We start from the raw sequence: 13,960 nt of genomic DNA, 5'->3' as shown, positions 1-13,960 counted from the left end.
GCTGACGGAGGGGAAGAGGGGGCACACAGGGCACACCCAGGCTGGGTCCCGGCCTCCGCTGGACTGGCTGCGCCTGGGGTCCTAGTTGGGCCTACTTGGAGGTTATCTTCTTGGACTTGCTGGGCGAGGATAAGATCTCCGACTGCTGCAGGGGGGGCACTTTGACCCCCTTCTGTTTCAACTGGTTGTAGTAGTCGGTTCTCTCTGAGATGATCCACTAGAAAAGACACGCAGCAGCGTGTGTCCAGTCCTTGCAGGCTCCTGGGACGCCACCCTTCCCTCCCCGAGAAGAGCCCGCTGCCTCAGTGCTGTGCTGGTGAATATTTACAGCCTGTTCTCCAGGGGAAAATAAAAAGCTCTGGTTTGTAGCATTTGTCAATTTCTGTCCTGAAAGCCCTCCCACCACGGCTGATCCAGCCACAGAACTCGGAGCTGGGGAGAGATGCCCACCATCGGCTCCAGGTCAGCTCACCCCTGGAGTCTGCCCCGAATGCACTTCTTAGTCCTCTGGGAATTGCTGGGAGCCCAGACTCCCAGAGACCTCAGAGGCCGTCAAGTCTTAACCTCAAGTCCATTCTGTCCTGGGCGCAGGGAAGGCTGTCCCGCCCCTCCTCAGCCTCCTTCTCTCTGGCCCATTGCTGGTTTGTGTGGGGCATTGGCAAAGGAAGGGGGTCTTCCCTGGCTACTGGGTGGTGGTGATGACTCCTCCTATCCCCCTCCCCCTCCCTCCCTCCCATCCCCCATCCCTCCCATCCTCTCTCTCCTTCCCCCCTCTCTCCTTCCTCCCTCTTCCCCTCCCACAAACGACAGTAACCAGGCCCCAGGCCCCAAACAACAGAGACCTCTCCCCAGGTCCCCATGCGGAGGTCCCCTCTGCCCCGAGGACTGTGGCCACCCTACAAGAGCACCATTAACTAGGGGCCCGCCCCACCTCAGAGAGGAAAGGCACCAAGCCCCAGAGAAATGTGGGCCGGTGGCAGGTCATGGGTAGCTGCTGGGGTCTAGGGCTGTGTTGTCGAAGGAGGCTTGGGGCCCTGCACGGAGCACCTGTCTTTCAGATGCTTTCCTCCCAGAGCTGTGGGCCCCGTGATGCCTGGAAGGCAGGCACGCTGTCCCGGGTACAGAGGGAAGCTCTACGGCTCAGCGAAGTCAAGTGACCGGCCCACAGCTTTGAAGCCAAGGTCCAGGAGGTGGTGACTCACTCCTGCCGCCCCAAAGCTGCACTATTTCCCCTACACCGCCCTGCCCCTCTGAGGCCTCTGCCTGTCAGTGAGGAGCTGGCATGGACTAAGGCCGGGGAGAGGGTCCGCGCCAGACTCCCGGCTCAGCAGGGATTCCAGCGGAGGCCAGGCTGAGGTGCAAAGTAGCATCCTTGGAGGAGGCTGAGCTGGGCAGAGCCTGGGGATGGGCTCCTGCTGCAGGAAAATGCCCAGGACCCAGCAGTTTGGTCCCCTCCCTACCTCACTGGGTGGGTTTGCAGCAGCTGCTGCTGGGCGCTGAATGCTGAGAGCAGCTCGGGGACATTGCCACCCGTTAGGCAGACCTAGTCCCCTCTGCCTAAGCAGAGAGAAAGGACTGTTCTGAGGTCACAGTAAGAGGGTGACACCACCAGGACAAGAATGGGGGTCCCTAGCCTCCCATCCAGGCCTCTCCCCTCTGCCCCCAGCTGCAGACCCTGGAGCTCTGGCGTGGAGACGTGGCCCCGGGGACAAGGAGGCTGGGTATACCTGCAAGGCTTCCAGGATGTCATAGTCAGAGATCTCGGTGGCCAAGGACTTGAATCCTATGGTGTTGAAGGTGGCCTGGATGATCTTGTTCCTTAGTCTTTCGAGCTGTGAGCACAGGGAAAATAACCAAGCTCGCCTTTAGCGGAGGAAGGCAGCACCCTCCACACCTGCCACCTGCTGAGGTTCTAGGGAAGGTAGACCTGGCCTCACTTTTCCTGGCTTTAGGAATTGGAATCAGGGTGGGAGAGGTCAGCGTGGTCGCCTTAGAGCTAGAAGGTGCCAGATCACAACCTGGACCCAGGAAGCTTAACACCAAAGTGCGAAGACTTTCTACCACACCAAGTTTTTTGTTTGTTTGTTTGTTTTTAATTGAAAAAGCAAAACCTGCATGTGGTCGAAACAAAACAAAACAAAAGCTCCAAATGACCCCCAGACCTTCCCCCCTTCCCTGAAGGAGCTTCAGCCACAGTCTCCTGCTGACCCCCAGGAGACTGTCAGTGGCGCAGAAAACGTCCTGCAGACTCCATCAGCCCCCCTTTGGTCATTGTACTCCCTCCCTTCCTCCTTTTCTAAATGACTGGGAGGCGCTCCATGCTGTGGACATCTGCAGTAACCAGGAGTTAACCAGGCGTTAACCAGGCGTTAACCAGCAGAATGGACCACGGAGGCTGTCTAGTCTTTTGCTGCCATCAGCATCCTTGTGGGTGCTCAGGGCCCCAGCCCACCTCCCCAGAGGTGAGCGAATCATGCCTCCCAGTAATTTCAGAATAAACTTCTCCAATCTGCACGCCAGAAGCCCTCAGACAGTGTCCCCCAAGTCACGGTGACAAGCTCAGCCCCAGCTGCTCACCCTCAGTGTCCGGGAGCCCCCCTGATGTAGAAATGCTGAGGGAGAGCCACGCTGGAGAGATGTGGCATTGCCTAACACCATGCAAGTCGGTCCACTGTGCCTCTGGGGCAGGGATGCCACAAGCCCCTGGACCTTGAGGGGGCAGGGGGCTTCCTTTCCTTCTTTCCAACATGGATTAATGCCAGCTCGGTGCCAGGCACCATGCTAGGTACAGGGGTCATGAGGGAAATGGGGGCTCACCCTCTGTACCAGAGGTGGCTCCTGCTGGGTAAGGGGTGGTAGTCACCTGGGGCAACCATCCACGGTGCCCCACACCCGGGCCTGTCTCAGGTATCACTCACCGGTCATGGCACTACTTCCTGCCGACCCCAGACTGAGCCTCAGAATCTTTCTCAACACAGCATTCTGGGCTCTACCAAACCCACTAGAAATGGAACCATCTATACACCGTCACCCATCTAGCGATTTAGCTGGGAATGCTGCTGGATGGGAAACACAGTTTTATAAAAGATAACAGGCAAGGGGGAGGGGCTCAGTGATGCTGTCAGCTGGCCAGCAGGAGGCCGGCCCCAACAGGACGGAGAACACGGCTGGTTACAGGTGGCACTCCTGGTGGGTGGGTGGGGAAAATGTTATTTCAAAAGCCTGCACGCTCGGGGCCTTTACCTTTGCTGGTTTTGGATTCTAAATCAAGTCAGATCTTCTCTGACGTGCCCCTCCTAAATCCCCTGCCCCATGCCTTTGCTCACATGTAATGGGGAGCTCAGAATGGGGACCCTGCACTTCACACCCTAGCACCACATCCACGCAGCTCTGGGACCTCAGATGGACCATTTACCCTCTCTGCTGCAGGTTCCTATCTATCAGGTGAGGACACTCATGAAAGCCACATCCCAGCTTTGTTAACAGGGTTGAATGCCTTAAAAAATGCTCAGAACAGCACCTGACCCACGGCAAGTGCTCTCTAAGTTATACATGGATGGCATTATTATTACTGCTTCTCTCCCACCTCAGAGCCCTTCTCCTTCCTGGCTGGCCACCCCCACCCCCCACCCGGGTCCCTTTCACAGCACAACCCAAGGGGCTCCTCCACAGACAAAGCCCCGACACCCGGCGCCCTCCGGCTCCTACGTCTAAGGCTGCCACGCCCATTGCACCCTTGCCCCCTCCTCCACCAGCATTCCTGGACACAAGGGGTGGGGGGGTGAGCCAGAGCACCCGCGCACCGTCCCCGGGGTTGACGCTGGGCGGCGCTGGGCGGGGCCCCGGAGCAGGCCCTCAGGAGCGGGGAGCCGGCGTACCCTGGACTGGGTGCTCTGCAGGGCCACGTGGACCTGCTGTTCCGCCTGCTGGAGCATCTGGTTCTTGCTCTGCATCTCCTCCTGCAGCTGCTTCCGCCTCTGCAGACGGTCCTGGCTCTGGTTCACCTGGGCCTGCAGCTGGCTGACCTTGGCCTCCAACTCCGAGATGGTCTGTTCCCGCTTGACCAGTTCTTTCTCCAGCTCTGACGCTTGCTGGGGGGCGGAGAGACGGAGCAGTGGTCCCACCTGCTCCCCCCTCCTTTCCCTGAAGACGGCCACCTCCCCCTGAGCTCCTCAAGTCAGCCCGGCCCCGGCCGGCCGTGGCAGGGACCCCTGCGGGTGTTTGTGCTTCTGGATTTGCTGAATGGGGTGCTGCCCAGCGGTGAGGGATCTTCCAGCTTCCTCTCCCCCCACCGTCACCATCCGGGCCTGCGGCTGCCCCCCGACCGCCCCGCGGGCACCTGTCGGAGGAAGAGGTTGTCCTTCTCGATCAGTCCCATCATCTCCTCGCGCTTCTTGTCTTCCCGGAGGTTGGAGAACTGCAAGGCAGATGGGGCTTCGCTCAGGGGCTGGGGGGCGAGACACCAGACAGCCCCCTCCCTGAACTCAGTAAGACGAAAGCTCCGCGGTTGGTTTCTGCTGGACGGGGCGGGGAGGAGGCGCGGCACCAAACACACTTGGGAGGCTGGTTCCAGAGCCAGCAGTGGGGAGAGCTGTCAGAGCCCCTGGAAATCTCAGAAATTGGTGGTTCTGGGCTGTTCTGGACGTGGAAACCAACACGACGAGGAACGTCGTTTCAGAAACCAGGAGCCGCAGACTCGTGCCTGACCGGGAGCTGCCGAGCGCCCGCCCTTTTTCCACCTGGCAGGAGACTTGATGCTGGGGGGCCACGGAGGGTCTCTGGCCTGGGAGATGCCAGGCTCACTTGGTGGAGACCCCCAGCTCCAGGTGCAGGATGCAGGGGCTGAATGTGGAGACTGCAGCCTCTGCCCGACTTGGTCCTAAAACACCGGCAGCTGGGCCTTTACTTTCCGGGAAAGGAATTCTCCCAGTTTCCCAGATTCCAGGAGAATCTGGGCAAACCACGAGGAGAGACCCAACAACATGACCACTGAACGAACTCTCCGCTGAAACGCCCAAGATCAGCTCTCTGCCGTGAAGCACAAAATTATCACTCAAGGGCTCAGAGCTTCCAGGCAGCTCTGACCTTGGAGCAAGATTCTGGCAGGAATAACAGAAACCAAAAACAGACTTACAAAAGGAGCTTATAGGAGATAGAAATGGCACAAGAAGCCAAAACCCATAATTATCGCTTACGCTCTCAGCGAGGTCAGAGACATACTGCAATCGAGAAACAAAACGAGAGTGTGCTTCCAAAAAAGCGGGGGAGGAACATTCAGAGAACGAAAGCAAGATCTTGGGAACCGTAAATGAGCAAAATTAAAGCTCAGGAGGAGGGCTGTTGCCAAAGTTAAGGAAATCTCTTAAAAGTGGGACAGAAAGACAAAGCGATGAAAGGTAGGAGGGAACAGACAGGAAGGGAAAAAGAGACCAGAAGGGGAAGTCCACTGGCCAATTGATGGGGATGCCAGAAGGAGGGTTCAGAGGAAACAGAACGAAGTAAAAACTATAAAAACAAAGAAAAATTCTAGAACTGAAGGACACAAGTTTCCAGTTGGCCATTGAGCACCCAGGACAAATGAAAACAGACCCTTAATAAGTCCCAACTATGGAAGCTTCTGCACACGAGGGACAAAGGTGGGATCTTGTAACTTTCCAGAGAGAAACCAAGCACCACCAAAAACTATGTTGTAAGAAAGCACAAGAGTCAGGATGAATTTGGGCTTCCCACCAGGAACCCTGGAAGCCCGGACACGTGGAGCAATGCCTTCACACTGCTGAGGGAAAGTGCTTGCCATACCGGAATTCTATTCCAACCAAATTCTATTAATGTGTAGAAGAAGGACATTTGCAGAATGTCCTTACGATGTCCCCCAAATTTTACCTTCACTCATCTTTCTCAAAAAACTACTGAAGGATGTGCTCCAGTAAAAATATGGGAGTAGGTCAAGAAAGAGAAAAGATGTGGATGGCAGCGGCTTTAAAATGTGGTTTATGGATCTTAATACTGTTTCACAGAACTTGCGTTTCAGTCACGTGCGTGTGCACCGGATAACTGTCTCAATGATGTAAATGCAGCGTCCACTCACTGACGCTGTGATGGAATAGTATGGGGAGGGGGAGGAGTTCCCGGGTTGGGGAGGCAAGCGAGGAAAGGGGGAAGCGTTAGATGATGCCAAGATGGAGAAACGTCTAGAATGGGCATTGTAAGCATGCAATCTCGAGATACGAAGAGCCAGCCCTCAAGAATCAGCTAGAAGAGTTGAAAGCGGTTGTCTTGGGGGATGGGCAAATGAGAAAGAGAAGAGTCGGACTCCTGTTTCGCATAATAAGCCTGGGGAACTGTTTGGTTCCTTAAGCTATGTAGCTTTGTGCACGAAAAACTTGCATAAAAATAAAAGCTAAAAATGCTTCAGGGAATTCCCTGGCGGTCCAGTGCCTAGGACTCCACACATGCTTTCATTGCCGAGGGCCCGGGTTCAATCCCTGTCGGGGAACTAAGATCCTGCAAGCCATTCAGCGTGGCCAAAAAATAAAATTAAATTAAAAAATAAAAATGCTTCAGTGCATTGGCGATCTCCCTCAGGTCACCAATGCACTGGGCTCATTGCAGTGGCGATCTCCTTAAGGTCCGTGGAGCTCTCAACCCTGGGAGCCAGGGGCCAGGAGACGCTTGAGAAATGGCCAGGAGCCCAGTGGCCCAGGAGACAGAGATGACTGTGAACCCCAGCTCCGCCGCTGTCAGCTCCCTAGTCAAGCGCCTCCATCAGGGGGATGGGACGGACGGCAGCGGCCCCAGAGCCCCAGAGGGAGGATGCCTGTGGCGTGACAGGGGACCCCGCCACCTTGTCGGACATGGCTTGCAGCTGTTGCTTCCGGTCCCACAGCTCCTTCTGCAGCACCTCGTTCTCCGTGTTGAAGCTCTGCAGTTGCGATTCTTGGATTTCCACTTGTCGTTGTAAGGACATGATGGCTCCTGGGTGAGGCGAGAGCAAGAGGGGAGGAGAGGGGGGCTGGTCACCGCGTCGTCCCGAGGGCTCCAGGCTGAGACTCCAGGCTGAGGGCTGCTGGCTGCCACCCCGGGGCTCCAGCGCTGCCGCCACATGGTCCCAGCTGAGAGGGACACAGGGCAAAGCCGGCAGAGCTGGGTGTGCTCGCCGCTGGCCCCGCCTCATCGCCCTCCAGCATCCCACCTGTTGCCAGGGAGTGTCTGGTCCTGGTGATCTCGAGCTGGAACTGGAACTCCTGGACCAGCTGCTCGTACTCCTCCAGCTGGGCTCTCAGCTCCTCCTCAAAGGCGTCGGCCACGGAGCCAGCCCTCTTCCTGCCCGCGGCCTCCTCCTCCTGCGTCTCCTTCTCCTCATCCAGCTCCATCACACCCTCCGCCTCCTCTTCCTCCCCCTCCGAGGCCACCACCATCCCCGCCTTCTCCTCCTCCTCCTCCTCCTCCTCCTCGCCTCGCTTCTCCTGCAGATCCCCCTTCCTGCCGGCACTGGCTCTCGGCCCCTCGTCCGCCGCCCGCTCGGCCTCCCCTTCCAGGCCCTCTTCCTCCTCGTAGCTGCCTCCTTCCAGGTCCTTGCCTCCGGCGGCCACAGCGTGCCCTCCCTGCATCTGGGGGAGGGAAGGGGATACTGGGCAGGACTGGGGGCACCCCTGTGGAAAGGGGCTCGACCATTCACGGGGGCGGAGGGCACCCCCAGGGGGAGGGGCTGGGGGGTTACATCTCCAGGAGCTGCCCCATCACCCCTCCCCTGCTCCCCTCAAGCGCGGCCGAGGGTCTCACCTGGGCGAGGACCACCGGCTCAGGACGGCAGGTGGGAGCCTGTGGCCTGGGCGTCGCGTGGGCGGCCCGCACCTGCTGCCTGTGCTCCGGCTCCTCCTCGTCTCCGGAGAAGGTTCTGAGGGTGCGCAGTCTCCCCTGCAGCTTCGGCGCGGACCCCGACGGCCGCTCCTGCAAGAGGCCCGTGGGAGCCTCAGGGCTGCAACCTGCACCTTCAGCGCCCGCAGGGGCCACGCCGCCGAGACCTGTCTTCCTGGAAGGGGGACCCACCGTCCTCCTGCCAGGGGCGCCCTGTCGGTGGGAAGGGGGCCACAGTGTGCAGATGGCAGCCCTGGGGGGCCGTATGGTTTCTGGCTCCCCCCCACAGAGCAGCCCTGGTGAGTGGCCTGGCAGTAACCAGCACGCTCGTTTGGAGGAGCTCGGCGGGGGCCGACCTCAGACGTGCCCGCAGGTCACTGCCCTGCACTGCCCGCTCACACCGGTCTGGCAGCCCCCAGGAGGCCGGGGAACGGGGGTCACGGGACGATGCTTCCATGCCTCTCCAGACTCCTGCTGCCCCCGCCCACCAGTCCCCCACCATCGGTGCCTGGGTAGCTTTTTCTGGCGGCGGCCAGAGGGTCCAGTGATGGTCGGAAGCCTCCAGTCCCCACTTCACGCGAGGACCCAGCATAAACACTGGCTGTATCCCCAGACGTGAAAGAAGTCAGCTCTCAGACTCGGCGACCGCTCCCCTGGGCCACGCAGAGCCCTACCCCGACCCGCCTCCTCCAGGGCGCCCGCCAGACCTGGGGGAGGGGGGCCCACCCCGACGTTACAGGCAAGGATACGGAACCCCCGCAGCTAGAACAGGTCAGGCTAATGCAAGCCACCGCCGCCCGCGGAGCGCCTGCCTCTGCTCACCCTCATGACCTCGCTCAGCAAGGTCTCCTGGCTTTTGCTCTGCAGGAAGCATTTCAGCTGCTTTCTCAAGGCCTCCCCCTCCTCCTGGAGAGCCAGGATCTCCTCGTCTTTCTTCTGAACCTGCACCTCCAGCTCGGAGAGGTGCTGGACTTCCTTCCCCAGTGCAAACAGGCGCCGGTCCTGGGCAGAAACAGGGCAGCTCCGGGCGCGGTCAAGCCACTCAGACGCGCCTCCAGCACCGCCGGCCCCCAGCAGAGCAGCAGCTCCCGGCCCAGGAAGAGAGGCCTGCTGCCCTGGACCCCACCCGTCCCCAGCCACCTGCTGCCTAAGGGCCACCCTTGCCCGGGGATCTCCTGGCAGCCTCCCCTCCAGGCCTGGCTCCCGGTCAGCCCCCAGGTGTGACCGAGGACACCTAACGAGCACCCCCTCCGAGGGCCACCTCCAAGGGGCTTGTCAGGGTTGGGCCCACTGCCCCTCAACCATCCACTCTCAAAATCTCCATGCCCTCAATTATTCAAAACTGAAGACAAAATAAAGGTGTTTTTGGACAAACAGTAACTGGAAGAATTTGTCGCCAGCAGAGCCGAACAACTGAGAGAAATACTAAAGGGGATTCTCCAGGCAAGAGGGAGGGGGTCAGAGGCAGAATTCTGGAAGGAAAAGATAACTAGGAGTCATCCAAATGTCTAGGAATTAAGTGATAGGCTTCCACAGAGCCCACGAGTCCAAGAAGGAGTCACAAAGGAAGTTAGAAAATATTTTAAACTGAATGATAACAAACATGTGGACACGTCAAGACGGGCAAATAAAAAGCTGTGATTAAGGACGGATTTATAGCCTTCGAATGCATCGATTAGGGGAAACAATGGAAAATCAATGATCTAAGTATCCATCTCAAGAATTCAGAAAAAGAACTGGAAATTTAACCTAAAGAACATAGCAGGAAGAGAATTTTTAAAAATCAGGGCAAGAATGGATGATATAGGGAGATGGGGTAAGGCGGGGAGAGGTGAACAGGGCAAATCGGCAACATTTTAACATTCGGGGAATCTGGAGGGTATATGGGAATTATTTATAGTATTAAGTTAAAATAGTCACGGAGAAATCCCATTTCTTCACCCAGGCCATGGTGATTTAAACACCATGTGTCCAAACCAGATGTGGTTCCCGGGAAGGGGACGCTCCTTTCCTCTGGAGCTGCTAACTTTACAACAGCACAACCTTGCTGCTGCAGGTGTGCTACCTACCACAGCGCAGACCAGCACGGAGGTGAGGGAAAGAGGACCCTGAGGACATGTTGTGAGCCCCTGGGGGCAGCCCAGCCTGCAGCCCGCCCCCTGGAATTCCTTTTCCTAGCAGCTCTGCAAAGAGTATCCTTTTACGTATACCTGTGAGGCTCTATCTAATTATATCCTCAGGCTAGTTTCCAAAAGTGGGATTGCTTGTTCCCATGGTATCGATGCTTTTTAAATTGTGAACTCTAAAAAATAAAGAAAACCAAATTATGAAATCTATCATAAAATTAGAGGTACAGTTTCGGGAATAAAGATAAAATGAATACTCATGGGCCCACACTATCAGGGCTCATGAGTCCCCATCGTGTGCCCACCAACTACCCAGCATTTTGTGTGACATTCCCATAATTGTCACTAGAGCTTCACGAGCTTAAAACAAAAACAAAAACGTTAAAAAAAAGACCTTGAAGCTGATTCTAAGAGAAGACTTTTAACATGGATAAGACCGGTGGAGAGAAAAAGAGAGAAGGCACAAGTTAACGGCAATCTTCTGCAGAATCTTCTCCAGACTTTGGAAGAATAATACTAAGAGACTCTTGTGCACAGAGTTAGGCTCATAGATTTGAAAATTTACATGAAATGGACCCATTCCTAGAAAAACATAGCTTACCAAAACTGAAACGAGAGAAAAGGAAATCGGAATATCTTAAAAGGAATTGAATTTGTTATTTTAAAAACCAACCCTGTAAGAAATTGCCAGGCACAGGTGGCTTCAATGATGAATTCTTCAGAATTTAACAAAGCAATAACACCAACCTTATGCAAACTGTTCCAGAAAATAGAAAACGAGGGAAAACTTTCCAGCTTTTGCTGTTGTTGTTATGAGGCCAGAAAACTCTGACACCAAAAGCAAACAGGGAATGACAAGGCGGGTAAATTACGGGCCAGTCTCTCTCATAAACATGGATGAAAAAGGGATACCGCAATGAATCAACCCGTAGGTAGATCTTTGCCCATCAAGCTGATTATTACTATTTTAAAGAATATATGGATGTTGAAGGTCTTGACTCACGGGGGGAGCTGTGTAAGAGTGGGTGACATCCAGGCGAGCCTAAACTGCCCCCCACAGGGATGAAGATGGGCAAGAGCTAGGCTTGTAAAACATCTGATTCGTAGAAGCCATGGGAGGGGGTCTGGATGTCAGTTCAGGCCATGTCTGGGACCTGCCTACACAGCCAACCAGATACTAGAACAAGAGCCCCCAGGGTCGGGCATCCTCTCGGGCAGGATGTGGAGCCGGGGCCCGAGGACCAGGATCCGTGCCCGGGCTCCGCGCTCGGCGTACCTTCTCGTGGATGACAGAGATGTACCAAGGTACCCACTGCCTTGGGTAGCTCTGCCCTAGGACCGGGTTGCTGGGGGCCGGGCTCAACACCTGGGATCCACTCTTCTTCCGAAGGTAATTGAACTCGCAGGCACTCTTACTAAAGGGAAGCCGGCAGCCTGTCAAGAGGCGGGGCGGGGGGTCCGGTCAGACTCTCCCCGAGCTGAGTCGCCCCGGATCTTCCGTAACATCCCCCTTTCAGGATCCCCCCTGAAACCTTTCCCTGCCCAGCTGGGCTCCTCCATCCTTGTCCATCCCCTACACCCAGCCCAGTGTGTATGAGAAGCATCAAAGCACCCTTCAAGGTTCCCAGAGCCTGGGGGTCAGGACAAGAGGGGACATCCTGACTCTGCCCTGTGCACAGGGGACACTTTTGAGGAGTTTCCTTGAATTCAGGCAAAGGAGACGTCTGGGGGTGGATTTCACCTCTGGATAAACAAAAGTGTTTGTCTGTAGGAACAGTGCATGTGGGTCCCTCTAATCAAGGAGGGATGCATCCCAGGGGCCTGTGTAAGGTACATAGGGCCAGGCAGGCGGTCCTAGGAAGGGAGTCCCATGGGGCATGATGGGGGTGGCTCTGCAGGGAGCAGGGGTCCCTGCAGGTGAAGGCAGAGGACCTCAGGGCTGGGGTCCGAGGAGAGAACCCCATGGGTCACACGTGCCCCAATGCCCAGCAGGCCCGCCCTCACCGTCCACCTTCGTGTCCAAGCTCTCCTGACCAGAGAGCAGGTCCTCAGTCACCTTCCAGGTCTCAGAGCTGACGCACGTGTCCTCGGGCAGAGCGAGAGTCGTGGCTGAACCTGCAGGATGGTAAACGTGCCAACAGATGACGGCTAAGGCCGAGTCTTCCCAAGACCTCCAGGACAGAGACTAGTGTTTCTTTCCGTTTTAAATGTTGGGTAGGGTTCAAGGCGGTTTTCTCAGCGGATGCATAGGATTGGACTATGCGACTGAATCAAAACGCAGTTCTGTCCCCCTACCCACCACTGGTGTGTCCGCCTGAAGCTGATCAGGGGCAACTTAATCTCTGCAGTTTCGTGCATCCCCTTCCCTGGAGGACAGCCCCGTTCCCTCCTGTAACAGTGGCTCCTCCTCAGAGTCCTGGAGTGCTGGCTGCTCTCCGAGGCCCCGGCACTGAGAAAGGGAAGCTTAGAGCCTGGACGGGTGGGCGGGGCCCCGCTTTTGCCTGACCGCCGCCTGAGATCCACGGACAGGACCCCAGTTGCTGGCTGCAGGCACTCGGCCTCGATGTCACCACCACTAAGGAAAATGCCGTGTGTGGGGAAATGGGAGTAGCTTAGGTCCTGGAGCTGGAGGTCTGGGACGACACCTGGCCTGACCGATGCCACTCGGGTGACAGCTGGGCGCCTTAGCTGCCCTCTCGGAGCCTCTTATCCATATCAGAGAAACGTAGGCTTAGACGAGAGGCTTGCTAAGGCTCCTTTCAGGGCTTGGTCCCTAATGAGCTGCCTTTGGCCCTAAGGACCTCTTTCCTGAAGCTTCCAGAATCTTCAACCTTCTCCTCCCCTGTCCCAACCCTATTGAATCTTGGTGAGTGAGACAATAGAAAAAGCAAGAGGGCTGGGAGACCAAAAATACAGGCCTTTCCTTCCCTCCCTCCCCGCTCCCACTCTGGCCTCAGCTGAGAGCCAATTTCAGAAGCAGCAGCTGTGGCCACGGCACACGTCCCCTCTGGCCACCCCCGCAGGCTGCTGTGTGCCAGGACCCCGTGCGGGTCCCGGACTCCGATGGGTGGGTTGGGTGGGTGGGGGGGGTGCCCACGTGGGGCCCCGCTGGGCACGCTCACCATAGTGGGTCATGGACGTGGACCTGGTGCTGAACTGGGGACAGCCCGGACGTGTGAGAAACTTGCGCCGAAGCTCATCCATTTCAGACAGGAAGCCGCTGTCCTGGGGGCTGGTGTCCTTGTTGAAATCTCTCTGAGGAGCAGGAAAATGAGACCAGCAGGAGAAGAGGGACCCGGGAAGCCCCTCTCCCATCTGCTGGTGGAGCGCCAGGGTCTGGCCGTGTGTGCCGACCACCGTGGGCTGTCTCCTCCCGGAAAGCTGGCTGCTTGATGAGGGCCGTGGGGACCCTGCTTTAGAAGTTGCAGTCGGCTGAGCCCAGAGCCAAGTCCACTTAGGAGGCCCCTGGGGAGTGGGGTGGCTCTCCAGTCTCCCCCAGCACGTGGTACCTGCCTGAACCTTCCCGCCCGCGCTGTCTCTTCCTTATTTTCTCTCCTCCCCATTCCCTCCTTCTCAAGACTTCCCTAAGGAAGGCTCAGAGCAGACACTGCATCTTCTCTCCCAGTCTCCATCCACTCCCAGAATCCACCCATTGTAATCCATCAGCCAAGCCGATTTGGGATGCTCTTATCAGCCCACCGCCCTCAAAGCCTTTCATCCAGTGGGAGAAGCAGGTCATCTCCTGATGACCTGCATGTGGCCAGGCCATCCCTTCTCCCGAGACTCCGTACCATCTTCCTGTAGTAGCGGTTGATGGCCTGAGCTGACTTGCTGAGGGAGCGCTCTTTTTGGCGAAGTTTCCATTCTGGGGTCTGCTCATCCCGGCTGGCCGCTTGCCGTAGGACGACCAGGCCCTTCTCTATCCAGTTGGGCACCAGACTTTTCTTCTTGGGCGTGCTGGCTCTGATCGGTAACAT

At 57.0% G+C, this 13,960-nt stretch overlaps 1 protein-coding gene across 1 annotated transcript; it reads right to left on the bottom strand.

Moving 5' to 3' along the window:
* Positions 1 to 91: 91 nt before the first annotated feature.
* Positions 92 to 13,960, bottom strand: CCDC27 (coiled-coil domain containing 27). Its single transcript, XM_068537700.1, has 13 exons — positions 13,775 to 13,960; positions 13,106 to 13,238; positions 11,988 to 12,098; positions 11,260 to 11,417; positions 8,680 to 8,859; positions 7,855 to 7,950; positions 7,377 to 7,610; positions 7,193 to 7,337; positions 6,845 to 6,975; positions 4,340 to 4,417; positions 3,879 to 4,091; positions 1,728 to 1,832; positions 92 to 217 (listed from the first exon to the last, which is right to left on the bottom strand). Exons 1-13 carry the CDS (start codon positions 13,958 to 13,960, stop codon positions 92 to 94), a joined length of 1,896 nt encoding a protein of 631 aa, XP_068393801.1.

The sequence above is a fragment of the Eschrichtius robustus genome, chromosome 3 (assembly GCF_028021215.1).
Source record: "Eschrichtius robustus isolate mEscRob2 chromosome 3, mEscRob2.pri, whole genome shotgun sequence".
Lineage (NCBI taxonomy): Eukaryota > Metazoa > Chordata > Mammalia > Artiodactyla > Eschrichtiidae > Eschrichtius > Eschrichtius robustus.
Note: the sequence above shows the minus strand (reverse complement) of the source record. Positions and strands in the feature narration are given on the sequence as shown.